The 19,061-nt window shown below is 41.1% G+C and overlaps 1 protein-coding gene across 4 annotated transcripts in view; it reads right to left on the reverse strand.

The window, feature by feature from the left end:
• The window catches only part of TLN2 (talin 2), a 347,160-nt gene that overhangs the window by 27,339 nt on the left and 300,760 nt on the right, over positions 1 to 19,061 (reverse strand). For all 4 annotated transcript variants that reach the window (XM_048866513.2, XM_048866512.2, XM_048866511.2 and 1 more), the window contains 3 exons: positions 12,886 to 13,071; positions 5,293 to 5,400; positions 1,121 to 1,226 (listed from right to left, as the gene is read on the reverse strand). In XM_048866513.2, coding sequence (XP_048722470.2) covers positions 1,121 to 1,226; positions 5,293 to 5,400; positions 12,886 to 13,071 — 400 coding nt within the window. The remainder of the gene's footprint in view (positions 1 to 1,120; positions 1,227 to 5,292; positions 5,401 to 12,885; positions 13,072 to 19,061) is intronic.

Here is a 19,061-nt window from a genome sequence, read left to right on the forward strand (position 1 = left end):
ATTCTGGTCCCTGTCTTTCAGCTCATCCCCAACTGGTTGGGTGGGAGCAGATCCTTTCTATCAATATCTCCTAGGCTTTTTGTGTACACATCAATATATACACTGGATTTTAAAAACCTTAAAGGGCCACACCACATGATGGGATTGGCTGACCATTATGCACTAGTACCCTCAAAGGAGAAGACTACCTGTCATAGAGAAACAAAGATTTCACCTGTAGAGCTGTACTGGTGGGGTCACGCACCGTGGAACTATTCTGGGCGTTCTACACCTTTGTTAATCCCAGCAGCCTGAGCTTGGTTACAGGAATAGAGTCTCACAGTGAATGCTGTTCTCACTTTCAGGTAACATTGTAAATAAGAAGCAGGCAGTAGTATCTCCCGTAAATGTAAACAAACTTTTTTGTCTTAGCGATTGGCTGAACAAGAAGTAGGACTGAGTGGACCTGTAGGCTCTAAAGTTTTACACTGATTTCTTTTTGAATGCAGTTATGTACTCCCCCCCCCCAAATCTGCATTTGTAAGTTACACTTTCGCGATAAAGAGATTGCACTACAGTACTTGTATGAGGTGAATTGAAAGATACTATTTCTTTTGTTTATCATTTTTACAGTGCAAATATTAATAATAAAAATAATATAAAATGGGCACTGTACACTTTGTATTCTGTATTGTAATAGAAATCAATATATTTGAAAATGTAGAAAAACTTCCAAAATATTTAATACATTTCAATTGGTATTCTATTGTTTAACAGTGCAATTCATCGCGATTAATTTTTTTAATCGATTCTTTTTTTGAGTTAATCGCGTGAGTTAACTGTGATTAATCAACAGCCCTAGTGCAAACTATACTTAAAAACTATTGTGCAGGTTCTCTTGCTGTGGAGAATGAGGCTGGTGACCCATCTCAAATCCATTGCTGGGGGAGAGCAGCCAATAACAACATTTTTGTGCAATTAAGTTGTACCAGAGCAAGTGGAGGTGGGCAAGGGAATCATGAAGTTTTTAAATATCAAAAACTAACTATGAAAATAACATCCAGGTAAATATTTAATGTCCCTTGTCATTTCTGGAACGTGAACAACTCTGTGTATTAACTAAGTGGGTTGTCAGACCTACCTTTCATTGCTTCTGCTGTCTGGATAAGCTCTGTCACAGCACCAGCAACCCGCTTTGACAAGGCAGCCAACGGATGCTTCAGTTCTGGGGTTGGCTTCTGAAGAATCTATAAAAAGATAAAAATTAATTAGGAATTAGAGGCTAAGGTTTCACAGAACATACACACCGCAAGTTCCCAATAAATTAGATGAAGTCCTAATGCTACGCTAGGGAAAAAAAAAAAACAATCTGAGTCTACAGAAAAATGCCCACAATTGAGAAGCAAAACTAAAATAAAGACCCCCAAGCAGACTGGCTGAGAGATTGTGTAAGGCATCTAGCCCATGCTAGGAAAGCAAAGCTGCCTATCATTGTGAAAGTATTCCACAGAGCTGTTTCTGGAAGTACTCAATATTTGACACATGATCTCATATGTCAATCTATTAATGAAGAACATTTAACCAAATTAAAATGCAAGCCAAGTGCTTCGTGTTGCATTTTCATTTTGGGGAGAAATGTAAACTACATGGATAAACAGGGTACAAAACTATATGTTTTACACTACCAGCATTGTCACTAAAAGAAAAGGAGTACTTGTGGCACCTTAGAGACTAACCAATTTATTTGAGCATGAGCTGTAGCTCACAAAAGCTCATGCTCAAATAAATTGGTTAGTCTCTAAGGTGCCACAAGTACTCCTTTTCTTTTTGCGAATACAGACTAACACGGCTGGTACTCTGAAACCGAGCATTGTCACTGTTTCTTCCAACTATCCTTATTATAAATTAAGATTTATTCCCCACAATAAAATATCTGTCAACAGATTGTAAATACTTTGGGGGCAAAGACCACATGTTTTCTTTATCATCTGTAGAGTGCCTAGTACACTTTTGGGTGTTGCAATCAAGTTAATTTTTGAGGGAGATGAGGAGTGGTCCCAAGACAGTAAGAATTATGTGGCTTTAATTTTGGGCATCCCCATGTAGATGGAGTCGTTTTAAAACTTAGTGTCATTCACAAGCACTAGTGAAGTTTGACAGAGCAATTCTTCCCTGTCTCTCAGTGCCAAAATATATCAGAAATTTCAAATATAGTTTTCAATAATTCTAGAAGAATTTGGCTTTCCTTCCAAGCTCACCGTTCCTCTAGTGCTGGTGAGCTCTGCAGTAAAAGGACAGACACACAAATGTAGAAATTGATGGCGCATTTCCTCATTCATTACTGTGCCAAAAGATGCTAAAGAAACCTAGGTGCTAGGTTTTTAACAGTCACATGAATCCCTGAGTTTCACAGAGCCGAAGGCTGAAGAGCCCCGTTTCCATAGTAAATATAAGTACCTGAATCCTCAATAGCCAAGCAATCTGCTGCCATATTAACAAAATGAATACCTTTTGGAACAATGAGGGCTGTAATCAGGGCCCTGTCTGAGACTCCTTCAACCCAGCAGACAGTACTATTGTGCCTTTCAGATCTAACCTTCCCACACAGCTGAAATTTCCAAAAATACATACAGTGTGATCATGACCGCAGCAAAGCACCACGTTTTCTTCTGCGGAAACAGTCTGTAACATCAGTACTACCCTTGACAATGGCAACAAAGTGGCAATTAAATGAGTGGGTATAAGTGCACAAACTCTAAGGTTTTCCAATTACCTTTCTGTAAGTGTATTTAGAACTCGTGACAGGTGCTGGTGACTGAAGTCCTGTATTTACCCAAAGCAGAGATACAGAATGGACATAGAGCAAAAGCGTCTCACACACTGATCTGCCAGTGCGTCTCAACCCTGACCTACAGGAGCTTTCTGAAGGTAGGAGAGGATAGTTCCATCTTTTACCCTCTTCCTGAGTGCGCCTCTCTGGACACTGACTCATACTCAAATGTGCACATGTCCATTGGGAAATGGGGTACGATCACACAGATCACCTAACAACCCTTTTGACTACAAGATTGAGATGTTTATCCCCTAGATAATTTGATAATCCACAAGAATGTCACAGCCGTATTGCTTGCACATGAGCCCTCAAGTCAGTAACATGCACTTTACACTTCATAGTCCCAGCACAGAGTGAGTTTTTGGCATGTGGATTCCTGGTTATTACGCTCACTAAACCGTAAACCTTTAGAGGATGGTATTTTGAAGGGCTCTGACTGCCAAACATCATGCTCTCTGATCTCTCTCAATGTCAACAGACTCACTCAAGCAATCTTGTCCACAGCCATCAGGCTCAACAAGACATTGTTAGCACTCATATCAACAGCTGTCAATAAGACGAATGAGCTGAAAGGTCTGATGCCAACCAGTCCTGTTGCTATGAGATCATAAACTAATGCACCAGCTCAGCATACTAAACCAGACAGAGAGATTAAGTGTATGGACTCTCGCTGGCTTGAAAGTTGCCTTGCCATCACCTTCTGAATAACCGTGTCCAAACTTGCTAACTATCATCCTGTGTCAAGGAAATTATTCGATTAAACAAACCTGCACGGGCTGCGTAAGCCGATTCTATGCTACAGCTCCAACCAGTTAGAATTTTGGGGAAACTGCCCCAAGGTAGAGGTTAATGTCCTGGGTAGAGCGAAGTTGGCCATCCTCACTGGAAAATGACAGTCCTTCTGTACTTGCTACTAAACAACATCCAGCACAATTCTATTTACAGTTCTGGGGTGCAACCAACTTTTTAACAAGGAATACACTGTGAACTTAAGTAGCCATTTCTATCCAGCTTCCTGGAAGCAGTTAAAATGGTGACACCATCTTCATTTCTACACAGACTTTATGCTCACTAATTTTGGCTTTGTGTGCATGGGCTTGAAACCTAAACCCAGTCTACACATGGCTCGAGTCAGTTGGCATTTTTGGGTAAATTTCCCCAGTGGACTCAGGCCTTGTAAGTGAAGCTGCTAGAAGTAAGAAAGGCTGCTCTGCTAAGAAAATGGAATAGATGGGAGAAGTGAAAGGCAAAAGATGAAGGAGTAGGATCAAGCAAAATCTGATTAGTCTTTTGCTCTGTTAAATGACAGGTTTCAGAGTAGCAGCCGTGTTAGTCTGTATCCGCAAAAAGAAAAGGAGTAATTGTGGCACCTTAGAGACTAACCAATTTATTTGAGCATAAGCTGTCTCTAAGGTGCCACAAGTACTCCTTTTCTTTTTGTTCTGTTAAGATGCATAATGTTGAGTCAGATACTGCAATGTTCAATAGACTGGATACAACATGACAAATTTCCCCAAGTACAACTGTACTAAAAATACACAAGACTTCTAAATGCAAATTATTCCCTGCTGGGCAAGTTCCAGTAATGAGATTTAACAAATTTAATTTTTCTTACATTATCTTCCTTGCTAGTGGACAAGTGTTAATATAATCGGGCCTCTATTTTTTTTGCTTTATCTGTATTCCTGCACACAGTCATTAATTTAATTTAACTAGACACACTAAAATCTCTGCCTTGCAATGTATTTCTACCCAGGAGGCCTATGTCCCACACCAGCCACTAAAAAGTAGCTTCTCAGAGGAAGCGCACATGATGACTGCAGCTGCAAGTCAACTTGAGAAAGTTGGATATTTTATTAAACCTTTGTTCTTACACACCCCATGCTTCAATGTGTGTGGAATGCCCATGTTGAAACAATGCTACAATATTACCAGATAAGTGTTCAGATTCCTGAAAAGCATACAAAGTTCAGTATTCACGGCTTCAGAGTGCAGCAAGTTAGTCACAAGACTTTAAGTGAAAAAACTGATAGAATTGGGGAGCTTTTAGGTGGGGCTTGGCGATGGCCTCGGATAGCCATTTCCTTTGCTTACCTCAGGATAGGATCAGGCAAGCATGTGAATGTAGTGCTCCCCCAGTGATTTTCACAACATTGGTGTTTTCGGTGATTGGTGTGTGTTCTGCTACATGAGGTTAAGAGAGAGACCCACTGGAGAACACCAACGTATGATTTTAAAGGGGCCCATTTTTAGATGCGGTGATGCCTTCACTGACTCATGATAAAGTAAACTCCAGAAGAGAACTCTATGCAAACACTTCCAGATTCCCTTCTCTCTTTTTTAAGAAAGTGTTAACCATTTGTTCAGGAACTTGCAGCAAGCAAATAAAAAGTTAACCGTGGCAATGATTATGAAAAGGGCTCAGTGGGATTATTTGTTCTTGGCAAAGCTTCAATACATGCCTATAGGCTCCTTCTTACCAGGAGGACATGTTCTAGGAGTTCCAAGTATCCCAGGGTACATTCTGTTCCAAATCGCAGCGCTCTCGCTCTAACATCTTCACTCACGTCTGGGTGATAGGAAGCTTGCTAAGGAGACAAAGCAATATTAACACTCAAAGACTACAAAGCAGAGATTGTGGGGAGGAGCAGACATATGGATGGAGACGATATAAATGGCATAAAAAGGCCAGAAAAAAGCAATTTCCCATCATTTGTAAATAACATCCAAGCCAGTAAGTCACCACTGTTGTAAAGGTGTAGCTTAACTGGCCTGCCAAAGCAGCAGAGCCTCAACTGTGAAAATGGATTTACGAAGAAGTTTCCTTCTGTTACCATATTCTTCACTCTGAGGATGCAACAGCTCACTCTTTCTTAACGTTCTTCATTAGACATGGTCAGCATCAGGTACACATCCTGCCATCAGCCCAAACAAAACAGCTGCCTCAGCAAAGGTCCAAAGGAGAAAGGCAGCAAGTTGGTTGTTTTTTTAGGAATAACTGTAACAGATTCTGGGAATGGACTGAACTAGTAGCTTGTGGGGGACATGTACTGCAGTTTCGTATAAGCAGTGATGCTAATAAGAAGGAAGATGGCGTCTCTATATTCCTACTGACACACAGAAAGAGGAAAGAAAATGAAAGACGTCTGAGCAATAGTTTCTCCATCCACAAATACATACAGCGTTACAGATTTTAGAACCCTTAAATCCCCCTTAAAACTTGCCCCCTCGCAAACCTTCAGACCTTCCATCTAAAATGTGAGTGTTCTGTGCAGCCCCCAAAAGTGAACACAATGTATGGCTCCACATCAGAGACAGTGAAGCCTAGTGGATAGATCACTGTACTTGGGCTTAGGACAGCGGTTCTCAAACTTCGTTGCACTGCCACTCCCTTCTGACCACTAAAATTACTACACAACCCCACGGGGCAGGGACTGAAGCCTAAGCCCCGCCACTCAGGCAGGGGGCCAAAGCCTAAGCCCAAGGGCTTCAGCCCCAGGCAGGAGGCCTGTAACCTGAGCTCTGCCACCCAGGGCTAAAGCTTTAGGCTTTAGCCCTCGGGCTCCAGCTTCAACCCTGGATGGTGGGGCTTGGGCTTCGTCCTTGGGCGATGGGGCTCAGGCTTCAGCCCCATCAAGTCTAACACTGGCCCAGGCAAGTTTAACTCCAGCTCTGGCAACCCCATTAAAACAGGGTTGTGACTCACTTCGGGGTCCTGACCCACAGTTTGAGAACCCCTGGCTTAAGAGATCCAGGGTCTATTCTCAGCTCTGTTACTGGCCTGCTGGGTGACCTTGGGCAGGTTACATCTGTGCATAAAACTTTCCCATTCTGTAAAATGGAGATAATGAGGGTGATCTTCTTTGTAAAGTGCTTTGAGGGCCAATATTATTCTGTATATGGGAAAACGGAAGATTACAAAGAAACATGCCTGTCTTTTAAACATACTGCAGCAAAGGGCTGATTAATGACATGAGCTTGATATAGAGATTAAAAGCAACAACTACCTGTCATACGTAGTATTAGATTTCATGTGGTTAAATATGTACGACAAGCAGTAAAAACGCATCTTCTACCAGTAGAATCATTTAGAGGGCAAAATAAAAAAATTCAGAAGTAGTCCTGCATCACAGATTCACCACTACTAAAATGGAAACTACAACTGGGAGCATGTTTAAACTTGGTATTAATTTTTAAAAATAGGCCTTAAAATGCTTATTTTCGGGCAGTTTTATTGAACTCACCTGCCCACTTTTGCTAATATGCCTCTACCAATTTCTTTTTGTCTTCTGGCATTTGCAATTGGGACTAAAATTAATTTGGTTGTTTGTACATTTTGATCAGTTCTTTCTTTCCTTATCATCATAATTGATGATGTCACATTAGACTCAGTTGGTTAATGGGCTCCCCCTACTGGTTAGTTGAAAAGCAGCTGAGCATCAACCACTACAACCTACACTAAAGACACCGTTGGCTCCCTACTTTGTAAACAGAACAGTAGTTTTTTGGAGTTTGTTTTGGGGCTTTTTTTTGGCATATTTAAGGCTGGGTGACTATTCTACTGGAGAGAATTAACAAATTTAGAGTGGTCCAGAAACTCCTTGAAGTCCAACAGTGACGTTTCTGCACACATTTAATTTACTTTGTACATACTTCAATACTATGGTGACGGATGCTACAAAACCCCTTAGATACCAAGAATTTCTTCAAACTTCTACCAAAGATAAGCCCAAGTATTCCTATTAACCTTAGGGTACACAATTGACTGAGACAATACAATATTTCTGGAAGAAACACTGAACATATCAAAATATCTTTAAGGCCTATTCTGCCTCCCACTGAAGTCCATGAAAAAACTATTTACTGCCCTGGGAACAGAATTAGGCCCTAGTTCTTATATCAAGAATACATATTCAAAAGGTTCTTCAACCAGCAGCAAACTAACAAAGAGCCTATTTGTTCATTTACATCAGAATGTTTTCCTGCAATATAAATTAAATTGAATTTCCTCAGAAAGTCTCTTGGACAGAATGCATATATATTATATAAATTCATATCCTCATCTGTGAAATATTGTTAACTCAGAAATTTGTTTTAGTTACTTCCTGTGTGACATATTGTATTATACCAAGACACACTGCTCATCTTGTAGAATAGTCTGGAAGGATGGATTTCTTTCTGCTTTAAGTGGAGGAAGTGGCTTAGGTTAGTTTTTAAAGGATTTTTCCCAAACCTTTTGCCTATGGTTTGATGTTCTCTTGCATTCCCAACTCTGATTAGCAAGATTGTCTCAGACACCTGGGGGAATGCTAAAGTAATGACAAACAATACGGGACAAAGCTTCAAAAATACTGTATCCCAACTCTGGTTTTTCTCCTCAGGTCAAATGATTTAGTTATCCTCTATTGCTCCTGTAAATTTCTATGGTCAATTTTCCCTGCTGCAATTGGCAACACTGTGTTTCATTATTATTAATTATTTTTATATCACAGAAGTGTCTAGGATTTCCCAAGTGAGATTGAGACCACAGCCACAAGGCATCTCTCTCGCACATCCATCTTCTGTCTCACAGAGCTAAGAATCTACACAAACAAGACAATGGATGGGAGAAGGGATCATTATTATCCTTGTTGTGCAGGTGAGGAACTGTAGCACAGAAATATGTACTTTCCCAAGGTGATACAGGAATTCTGCTTTGCATCTGCAAACTGAACCCAAGATCTAGGCAGGCATCTTGCTTGCCATTCCACGAGCCCATCTCTGCTCTTTCACCTCTTTTCTCTCCTGTTTTTGATACTTCTGTTGTACCTGTCCTCTTCACACTCAGTTCCTCTTTGCTATCATGCCCCATTCTCTGTTCAAGTGCTTCTAGCATTATGGGTTAGCAGTATGTGTACAATGCTAACATTCTAAGTACTGACATACCCCCATATGATAGAAGATGTGCAATCTTTAACTGCAACTGTATAACTAAGACAACCATCTCTCTGCCCTAGATAGTTCTCATATCCTTCTATTTTTGCTACAAGAGTCACCAGTAAGAAAGTAAAAAAATCAATATTTCCCAGTAGTTAATGCAGAGTTATTACTTTACACACATGGTATAAAGACAAAATCTGTTTTTATCTTTGGGTCTGATCCAACCTTGAGTACTTTCGGTTAAGCGTCTCCACCAAGTTTAATAGGACCCACAGGATGAGATCCTGAGATTGCACTGTAATCAATATATTTTTTTTCCAAATGGTAACTATTGATAAATGCCCACTTACAGACTCTCAGACTTTGAAGCCACAATGAACCATCATGATCTAGTCTGACCTTCTGCATGTTGCAGGCCACAGAACCCCAGTGACAGTGTATTATTTACATATTGCACAATTACTATAGACTTGTTTAAATATCCCAGAGCTGAACCCCTCTGCTTCAGGGAAGTTGCAGTGAAATTTAATGTACATTTATATCCTTGACATTAGAGAAGCACAAAGTGTACTGTACATAACAATTCATGCTATATTTTATTCACACACATGCATTTTGGTGGGTTTCATTCCATGCAGTGGTACATAATGTGTGTCATTATTAGCTTATTATTTGACAATATTAGTCCTATCAAAACATTCAGAAGATTGGATTGCTGCGTATTCGATGAGAAACCCCTATTTTGTCAAATATCACAACAAGATCAAGTCGTGGAGGTGTCATGCTGCCTTGATGGTATAGCAAAGAAAGTCAGGTGCTCCCTATTCACCATCTTAGAGTACAAGAGAAGTGGCTATTCAGATTTATCATGGAATTTTTTTAATACCCCAGAAAACATCCTATTGCCTCTATATAAATCCATGGTACGCCCACATCTTGAATACGGCGTGCAGATGTGGTTGCCCCATCTAAAAGAAGACATATTGGAAATGCAAAAGATTCAGAAAAGGGGCAACAAAAATAAGTAGGGGTATGGAACGGCTTCCAGATGAGGCTTGATTAATAAGACTGGGACAGTTCAGCTTGGAAAAAGGATGACTAAGGGGGGATGTGATAGAGGTCTATAAAATCATGACTGGTGAGGAGAAAGTGAATAAGAAAGTGTTATTTACTCCTTCTCATAACATAAGGACGAGGGGTCACCAAATGAAATTAATAGGCAACTGGTTTAAAACAAACAAAAGAAAGTATTTTTTCACACAACGCACAGTCAACCTGTGGAACTCCTTGTCAGAGGATGCGGTGAAGGCGAAGACTATAACAAGGTTCAAAAAAAGAACTAGATAAATTCATGGAGGATATGTCCATGAATGGCTATTAATCATGATGGGCAAGGATGGTGTCCCTAGCCTCTGTTTGCCAGAAGGTGGGAATGGGTGACAGGGGATGGATCACTTGATGATTACCTGTCCTATTCATTCCCCCTGGAGCACCTGGCATTGACCACTGTGGGAAGACAGGATACCGGGCTAGATGGACCTTTGATCTGACCCAGTATGGCTGTTCTTATGTTCAAAAAGAGATAAGATGACTTTGTACAAGAGATCTGATACTCCTTCCTACAGCTTGAGTTCATCTATTACCAAAGTAAGTATATGAGTGGATAAAAACACACTAGCATAAGTGCAAAAAGTAGAAGGGCTAGCTTCTCTACCAACCATTTTAAATTGCTGTCTAACATTAACTGATATAGCTCTGGCTAAGGGGATGTGGTACACATAATTAAGTTATTTAACAAACTTAAGACTATGCAGTATAGTTGTAGCCGTGAACAAGAGAAGCTTTCAAGCCACACACAGTTCTTCTTTAGGTCTGGGAAAGATACTCCTAGAGTCACAGCTAAATGAAAGGTGGAATAGATTGTTTAGCATAAGTAGTTAGCACATATTCTAAGGGACCATTCAAGGTAGAGTGGCCCTTGACTATCCGTTAGACGATATTACCTCACCAACCTTGTCACACTTAAGACTGACAGATGTTTTGACAAATTTTGGGTCACATGTTTTAAATAATGCCTATGATTAGTCTTCTAGACTTTCCACCTCTCTCCAGTGTTTTCAGAGACTTGTTTCTCCTTGCCTAATGATTTTTTCCAGCGCCAAGGACATAAGGAGGCCAAAACCAAATCCACTGGGCTAACTAGAGGGCAAGCTTTTATCCTCACTGTTCTGAACCATACTATTTCTGATTTCAGCTTCAGGCTGCCTTCCAGCTGTTATTCCTACTCTGCTGCTTTCAAGGTGGTGCTCTGCGGCACATAGCCAACTTTTTGGCTAGAGATTAACAATGTCATCTGCAAGCAATAACAATGGTGACTTCAAGGATCAGAACTTGCTACTCAAGTGATAACGATTTGCTACACTTACCATGTTAACCTGGTAGGCCCTAGCCCAAAGAATGACTACCATACCCAACAAGCTCTCAGGTAGACTGCTTTTCAATCTGTCCTTTTAGATAAGTAAAATCATTCTCAGCTATTTTTATTCTTTAGATTGTTTTGTAAAGGCAATTCTCTCATGGATACTCAGCCCCTTATCAACATCCCAGTTCCCCACTGCTTGGTCTCTAAATGGTTTATTCTGCAGGCCTGTGGCCATCTGTGAACCAGAGCAGGAGAAGCACCAAGTTAAATTATAGCAATAATAGGAATGAAAGTGAAAACAAAAAGGAAACATTAATTTGAAAGTATACAAAAACATACACCTAAAATGCAGAATATTAGGCTGAAAAATATAATTTAAATATGAAGAACTGTAATCCAGAGAATCTGCAGAGTGAAATGCAGTTTTTTCTCCATATGAATATGCACCTACACTAGCCAGGTCATAAAGTTACAAAGGATATTTAACTAATATGGTTCACAGTGTTAATTGATCCTATATCATTCCACAACTGCACCTGAGAGTGTTTTCACCTTCCCTTGTGAAGCATCATGTACTGGACTTCGACAGAAGCATGATATGAGACCGAATGATACAAGATGTGGTGACTTCTGGGTTCCAGTGCAGAACTATAGCTATACTTTCAACTATCTGTGTTTTGGGGTGGGGGATCAAAGCTTGAAGCAAGCAGAGTGTTCAGGAACAGATGTACTCTGCTAAATACATACAAGAACCATCAAGGTCAAAATGACATAAGGATTTCAATTGACAATATATACATAAATCATGTTCAAAATCACATTGCATCATGCTTAAGTACAGAATCATTATTTTAAAAACAAAATTAAAGTCTGTCCTATCCTTACATCCAGTCATAATGGAGCTAAAAAGTGATCTGGGGACCTACGCAGGGAAAGATTTGACCAAATTTTGAACTCCACACCCGCCAAACTGCCCAAGCCTTAATTCTTCTCTCATAGTCATTTGTACCTTGAAGAGCAAAGATGCCTAAATGATGATTACGAATAAGAGCTGTCTAATTTCACTGCTCAAAACTCAAAGAATTAACTTTGTAAAACCCCTTTCTGGTCCTGCCCCTGTTAATTACGAATAATCCCTCCCTACCTCAGCATGAAGGGAAGTGAGCCATGAGTATATTTTGCATTACTCCCTGTACCATGCATGCAAACAGTTTTACAGACCTATTTCTTTAAAGTTGTCTGTCTCAAAGATTCCAAAAGTTCAGCTCACAGGAGCATTATATTTAGTACAAGACAAAAGGCACACACACTCTTTAAAAGCACAGTAAGAATTCAGCAGACCAATGAGTTTGTTTAGAAAGCAAAGGAATATTGACAATACATGTGCACATTTTTTCCATTAGAGAACTCCTAACTATATTAAAATCAGGTCACCATTACATTATTTTTATGCTCTCCTGTTTGTACGGAGTCTGTCTTGCAGTTTAAAAGAAACAAGAACTCAAGCAGGTTTCGTGTCTATCAAAAAACCCCATCCTCCTTCTCCAAAAAGAAACCAGTGTGTATTAATCCATATTTCTTTTACATAGCATAGAAACCCCCTCCTTCTGGTATAGGATGTTAGTCAGACTTCATAATTTTCACAATCATTAACTTCTCAGATAAAGACAAACACAAACTAAATTTAAGGACATAGAAACCTAAAAAATTAGGAGAGGAAATTAATCTTTACCTTACAAGCTGTTAGCATATCAGCCACTGCTTTGCGGCTCAGATTCGCTGTAGCAATCACATCCTCCTGTCTGCATGAGTTCCCAGCTGCAACAGCTTTGGCAGTTGCCATGGTGATTCCTTTCGTCATCCGGATCGATTCTTCAGGTGATGATGTCTTTTCTGGAATCTCCTTCGACTGAAACACCTGGAAGTTAAAGCAGAAGGGAGATCTGGTTGCCCTTTCAGAGTCAGACCACAACACAGAGCTTGAAACAGAAACGGCAATTGAAAGCAGCCTTCAAATGGCAGGAAATCAGAAACTGAATTGGAGTACTGCACTGCAATATCACTCCTGCTCGTCAGGAGTCTGGCTCCGATAGGACTTGCACATCTACACATAGCAGAGAGAAACACTAAGCTGTGGGAAATGTGCACAAAAGGTTAACCCATTCACTTGAAATGGCTGACACCTAACATTTGTCATTTAAACTATCTGTGTTATAGGATATCGAGAAACCAATAGTTACAGCATATAGCTAGCTACTCGTCCTATCCATATATTCTTCCATCCTGACTATTGGACAGGCATGCAGAGATCCTCCTCCCATATAGGCCATGCTCTAATGTGTCCCCTCAGCCAGAAGCAGCAGAGAGAAGGACTGAACTGGATATATTAATAAAATGATCAAAAATCTTTTCTGTAAAGGGTTGAAAGGGGGAGGGACAGTCCTCTGTTACAAACCTAACTATACAATTGTGTAGAGGAACCCATATCAAGAGGAAGACATTGAATTACCTGACCCCACAAACCTCATTCCTATGAATGTTGAAAGTAATTAACTGTATTAAAACATTGAAGCTAACATTAGTCAGTTAGAGCTTATTCTGGCTCCTACTTGCCTCCTTTTCTAGCTTTATTCCTTATTAGCTTGCCATTCTTAAGCCTTACAGAACATTCCAGGTACTGCACTGGGTTACTCCTGAGGGTATTCTGCACCAAAACATTTAAAATTCTGCCCCCCAAAATTTAAAATTCTGCACATAATATTTTAAAGTTCTGCAAATTTTATTTCTCAATAAATAAATGTGGAGGCTCCACCATAACAATGGGGAGCACAGGCCACTGACTGCACAGAGATAGGAGATCACCCTGCGCCTCCCCTCCTCTGGACATGGACTGACGGAAAAGTTGCACCCGACCCTCACACAGCACAAGGACCAGGACTTTCCCAGAAACACCCCAGGGCCCTGCCCCTCTTTGCCAAGCACACTAGATGTAGGTAGGCAGGCTCAGCCCAGCAGTATCCAAGTATGGAGGGGCTAAGTGTAGGGAGATCCAGGTGTGGGGCAATAGGATTCTGTGTGGGGCAATCTGGGTACAGGCAGCTTGGTGGGGGGGGTGCAGGTGCGAGGGAGACGGAGATGAACAGAGGCTTGGGGGGGAGGTTTAATTGCGGGGGGGTGGGGGTGGGGTCTGAGTGCAGGGAGGTGATGCTCGGCAGCAGGGAGGTCTGGGTGCAAGGGGGCTCCAGGTGCAGAAGGTGAGGCATGTCAGGGTGTGGGTTCTGGATGCACAGGGTGAGAGTTGGCGGGGTTGGGGTAATCTGGGTATGAGATGGGTCCAGAAGCACAGGGGTTGGCGAATGGGGGAGCAGCTCCCTGTACAGTGACCCCGCTCCCCCATGACTGAGTAGTGATGGGGGCAGGAAGGGGGCATGTGCAGTGCTTCTTGCAGCCAGAGAGGCTTCCGGCAGTGGGTCTGACACAGCCCTGGATGCTCCTTGCAGGAGAAGAGGAAGTCCCGTCCTCCCCAGCCCAGCCAAGACTAGGGTGAGGCACAGGGTAGGAGCAACTGGCTGGGACATCCCCAACCCCCCCACCCTCAGTGATTTACTACTCTATTGGCTACTCCGGGTGCCCAAAACAATGCACCCGCGCTGCTGCAGAGTAGTGCATGACCGCTTTTGCAGCCTCCCTTTGCTTCCAGTTCAGAAAGTCATTTTTCTCCAGAGAAGCAAGGAAATCTGTGCATGCGCAGAATTCCCCAAGGAGTAACTGGATAAATGTTACCAGTCACACCTATTATGCAATGCTGCTCTGACAGCATTATCTATTCCTTATTAAAGTTTTCTAGTGTGCCCATTGCTGTAGTATCTAAATGCCTGAACACACATTTGGAAGGGCCACTCCTTTTATCCAGGTTATCATTATTTGGCTTTCACCCCCTCACCGTGTGTGGGAGAAACTGAGGAACAAGCCCTTGCCAACTGTTACAAAGACATCTCTTAATAGTACTCAAATTCAACCTGTCTCAAGCCAGTTAAAGCAGTGCACACGTATATACAATATTCCCATACTGAGTAAAATCCCGGATGAAGTTTCTCCATTGATTTCATTGGGGTCAGGATTTAATCTTATTTTTAATAAATATATAGACACATCTGAGACTGCCTCAAGCAATCAACTAAAAGATGGACTACAAGCCATCAGGAACTGTATCCCTGATAATGTCATGGCAAACCTGGTGGCTGAACTTTGAGACTTTGTCCTCACCCATAACTATTTCACATTTGGGGACAACGTATACCTTCAAATCAGTGGCACTGCTATGGGTACCCACATGGCCCCACAGTATGCCAACATTTTTATGGCTGACTTAGAACAACGCTTCCTCAGCTCTCGTCCCCTAATGCCCCTACTCTGCTTGCGCTACATTGACGACATCTTCATCATCTGGACCCACGGAAAAGAAGCCCTTGAAGAATTCCACCATGATTTCAACAATTTCCATCCCATCATCAACCTCAGCCTGGACCAGTCCGCACAAGAGATCCACTTCCTGGGCACTACGGTGCTAATAAGCGATGGTCACATAAACACCACCCTATACCGGAAACCTACTGACCGCTAAGCCTACCTACATGCCTCTAGCTTTCATCCAGATGACACCACACGATCCATTGTCTACAGCCAAGCTCTACGATACAACCGCATTTGCTCCAACCCCTCAGACAGAGACAAACACCTACAAGATCTCTATCAAGTGTTCTTACAACTACAATACTCACCTGCTGAAGTAAAGAAACAGATTGACAGAGCCAGAAGACTACCCAGAAGTCACCGACTACAGGACAGACCCAACAAAGAAAATAACAGAACGCCACTAGCCGTCACCTTCAGCCCCCAACTAAAACCTCTCCAACGCATCATCAAGGATCTACAATCCATCCTGAAGGACGACCCATCACTCTCACAAAGCTTGGGAGATAGGCCAGTCCTTGCTTACAGACAGCCCCCACAACCTGAAGCAAATACTCACCAGCAACCGCACACCACACAACAGAACCACTAACCCAGGAACCTATCCTTGCAACAAAGCCCATTGCCAACTGTGTCCACATATCTATTCAGGGGACACCATCAAAGGGCCTAATCACATCAGCCACACTATCAGAGGCTCGTTTACCTGCACATCTACCAATGTGATATATGCCATCATGTGCCAGCAATGCCCCTCTGCCATATACATTGGTCAAACTGGACAGTCTCTACGTAAAAGAATAAATGGACACAAATTGGATGTCAAGAATTATAACATTCAAAAACCAGTCAGAGAACACTTCAATCTCTTGGGTCACTCGATTACAGACCTAAAAGTGGCAATTCTTCAACAAAAAACTTCAAAAACAGACTCCAAGGAGAGACTGCTGAATTGGAATTAATTTGCAAACTGGATACAATGAACTTAGGCTTGAATAAAGACTGGGAGTGGATGTGTCATTACACAAAGTAAAACTATTTCCCCATGTTTACTCCCCCCCGCCCACTACTGTTCCTCACACGTTCTTATCAACTGCTGGAAATGGCCCACCTTGATTATTACTACAAAAGGTTTTTCCCTCTCCTGCTGGTAATAGCTCACCTTACCTGATCACTCTGGTTACAGTGTGTATGGTAACACCCATTGTTTCATGTTCTCTGTGTATATAAATCTCCCCACTGTATTTTCCACTGCATGCATCCAATGAAGTGAGCTGTAGCTCACGAAAGCTTATGCTCAAATAAATTGGTTAGTCTCTACCACAAGTACTCCTTTTCTTTTTGCGAATACAGACTAACACAGCTGCTACTCTGACACTGGTAAGTATCTGGAAAGTTTTAGATTGCAGAGTTCACCCAAAGGATTTTGATGTTTCATTTACTGTGCCACAGCTTATGTGGGGATTTAATTTTTAAAAAAATATATATTCTGTAATTATTCTTCCTTTGTCAGGGTCTGCATTTTTCACATAAAAATAAGGAAGCCAGTTAAACAGAAATTAAAGGGTGCAGTCACAAGAGTGAAATACCTGCAAGCTGCAGAAACTTTTTAAAAATACCATCATAGAGGCTCAAATTAAATGTATATCCCCATTAAAAAAAAACAAAACATAGTAAGAGGACCAAAAAATGTTCCACCAGGGTTAAACAACAGAGTAGAAAAAGCGGTTAGAGGCAAAAAGGCATCCTTTAAAAATTGGAAGTCAAATCCTACTGAGAAAAATAGAAAGGAACATAAAATCTGGCAAGTCAAGTGTGAAAGTATAATTAGGCAGGCCAAAAAAGAATTTGAAGAGCAACGAGCAAAGGACACAAAAACTAACAGCAAAATAAAATAAAATAAAATAAAAAATTAAATAAATCAAAAGGAGGAAGCCAGCCAAACAATCAATCGAAACACTTGAAGAAAACAAGGCCATTGCGGAGAAGCTAAATTAATTCTTTGCATTGGTCTTCACTGTAGAGGATGAGAGGGAGATTCCTACACCTGAGCCATTCATTTTAGGTGACAAATCGGAGGAGGTGTCCCAGACTGAGATGTCAATAGAGGAAGTTTTGGAACAAATTGGTAAATTAAACAGTACTAAGTCACCAGGACCAAATGGTATTCACCCAAGAGTTCTGAAGGAACTTAAATATGAAATTGTGGTACATAACCTATCACCTAAATCAGCTTACATACCAGATGACAGAAGGATAGCTAATGTGACTCCAATTTTTAAAAAAGATTCCACAGGCAATCCTGCCAATTTCAGGCCAGCAAGCCTAACTTCAGTACCAGGCAAATTGGCTGAGACTATAGTAAAGAAAAGAATTACCAGACATGTAAAGGAACAGAATTTGTTGGGGAAGAGTCAACATGGCTTTTGTAAACAGAAATCATGCCTCATCAATCTATTATAATTCTTGAGGGGGTCAAACAAACATGTGGACAAGGGTGATCCGTGGATATAGTGTACTTTGACTTTCAAAACATCTTTGACAAAGTCCCTCATCAAAGGCTCTTAAGGAAAGTAAGCCGTCATGGGGTAAGAGGGAAGGTCCTTTTGTGGATCAGTAACTGGTTAAATACAAGAAACAAAGGGTAGCAATAAATGGTCAGTTTTCAGAAAGGAAAGAGGTAAATAGTGGTGTCCCCTAGGGGTCTGTACTGGGACCAGTGCTGTTCAACATGTTCATAAATGAGCTGGAAAAAGGGGTAAACAGTGAGGTGGAAAAATTGGCAGATGAACAAAATTATTCAAGATAATTAAGTCCAAAGCATCATACCATCATAGAGGCTCAAATTAAATGTATATCCCCATTAAAAAAAAAACAAAACATAGTAAGAGGACCAAAAAACAGTTACAGTTACAAAGGGATCTCACAAAACTGGGTGACTGGGCAACAAAATGGGAGATGAAATTCAATGTTGATAAATGCAAAGTAATGCACACTGGAAAACATACAAAATGATGGGGTCTAAATTAGCTGTTACCACTCAAGAAAAAGATCTTGGAGTCATTGTGGATAGCTCTCTGAAAAAATGCACTCAATGTGCAGCAGCTGTCAAAAAAAGCAAACAGAATGTTAGGTACCATTAGGAAAGGGATAGATAATAAGACAGAAAATGTCATAAAATAAATCCATGCTACGTTCACAGTTCTGGTCGCACCACCTCAAAAATGCTATATTAGAATAGAAGTCTATAAACTCATAAATCATGTGGAGAAAGTGAATAAGGTAGTAGTATTTACCCCTTCACATAGCACAAGAACCAGGGGTCACCCATGAAATTAATAGGCAGCAGGTTTAAAACAAACAAAAGGAAGTACTACTTCACACAATGCACAGTCAACCTGTGGAACTCACTACCAAGGGATGTTGTCAAGGCCA

Source organism: Caretta caretta, chromosome 10 (assembly GCF_965140235.1).
Source record: "Caretta caretta isolate rCarCar2 chromosome 10, rCarCar1.hap1, whole genome shotgun sequence".
NCBI lineage: Eukaryota > Metazoa > Chordata > Testudines > Cheloniidae > Caretta > Caretta caretta.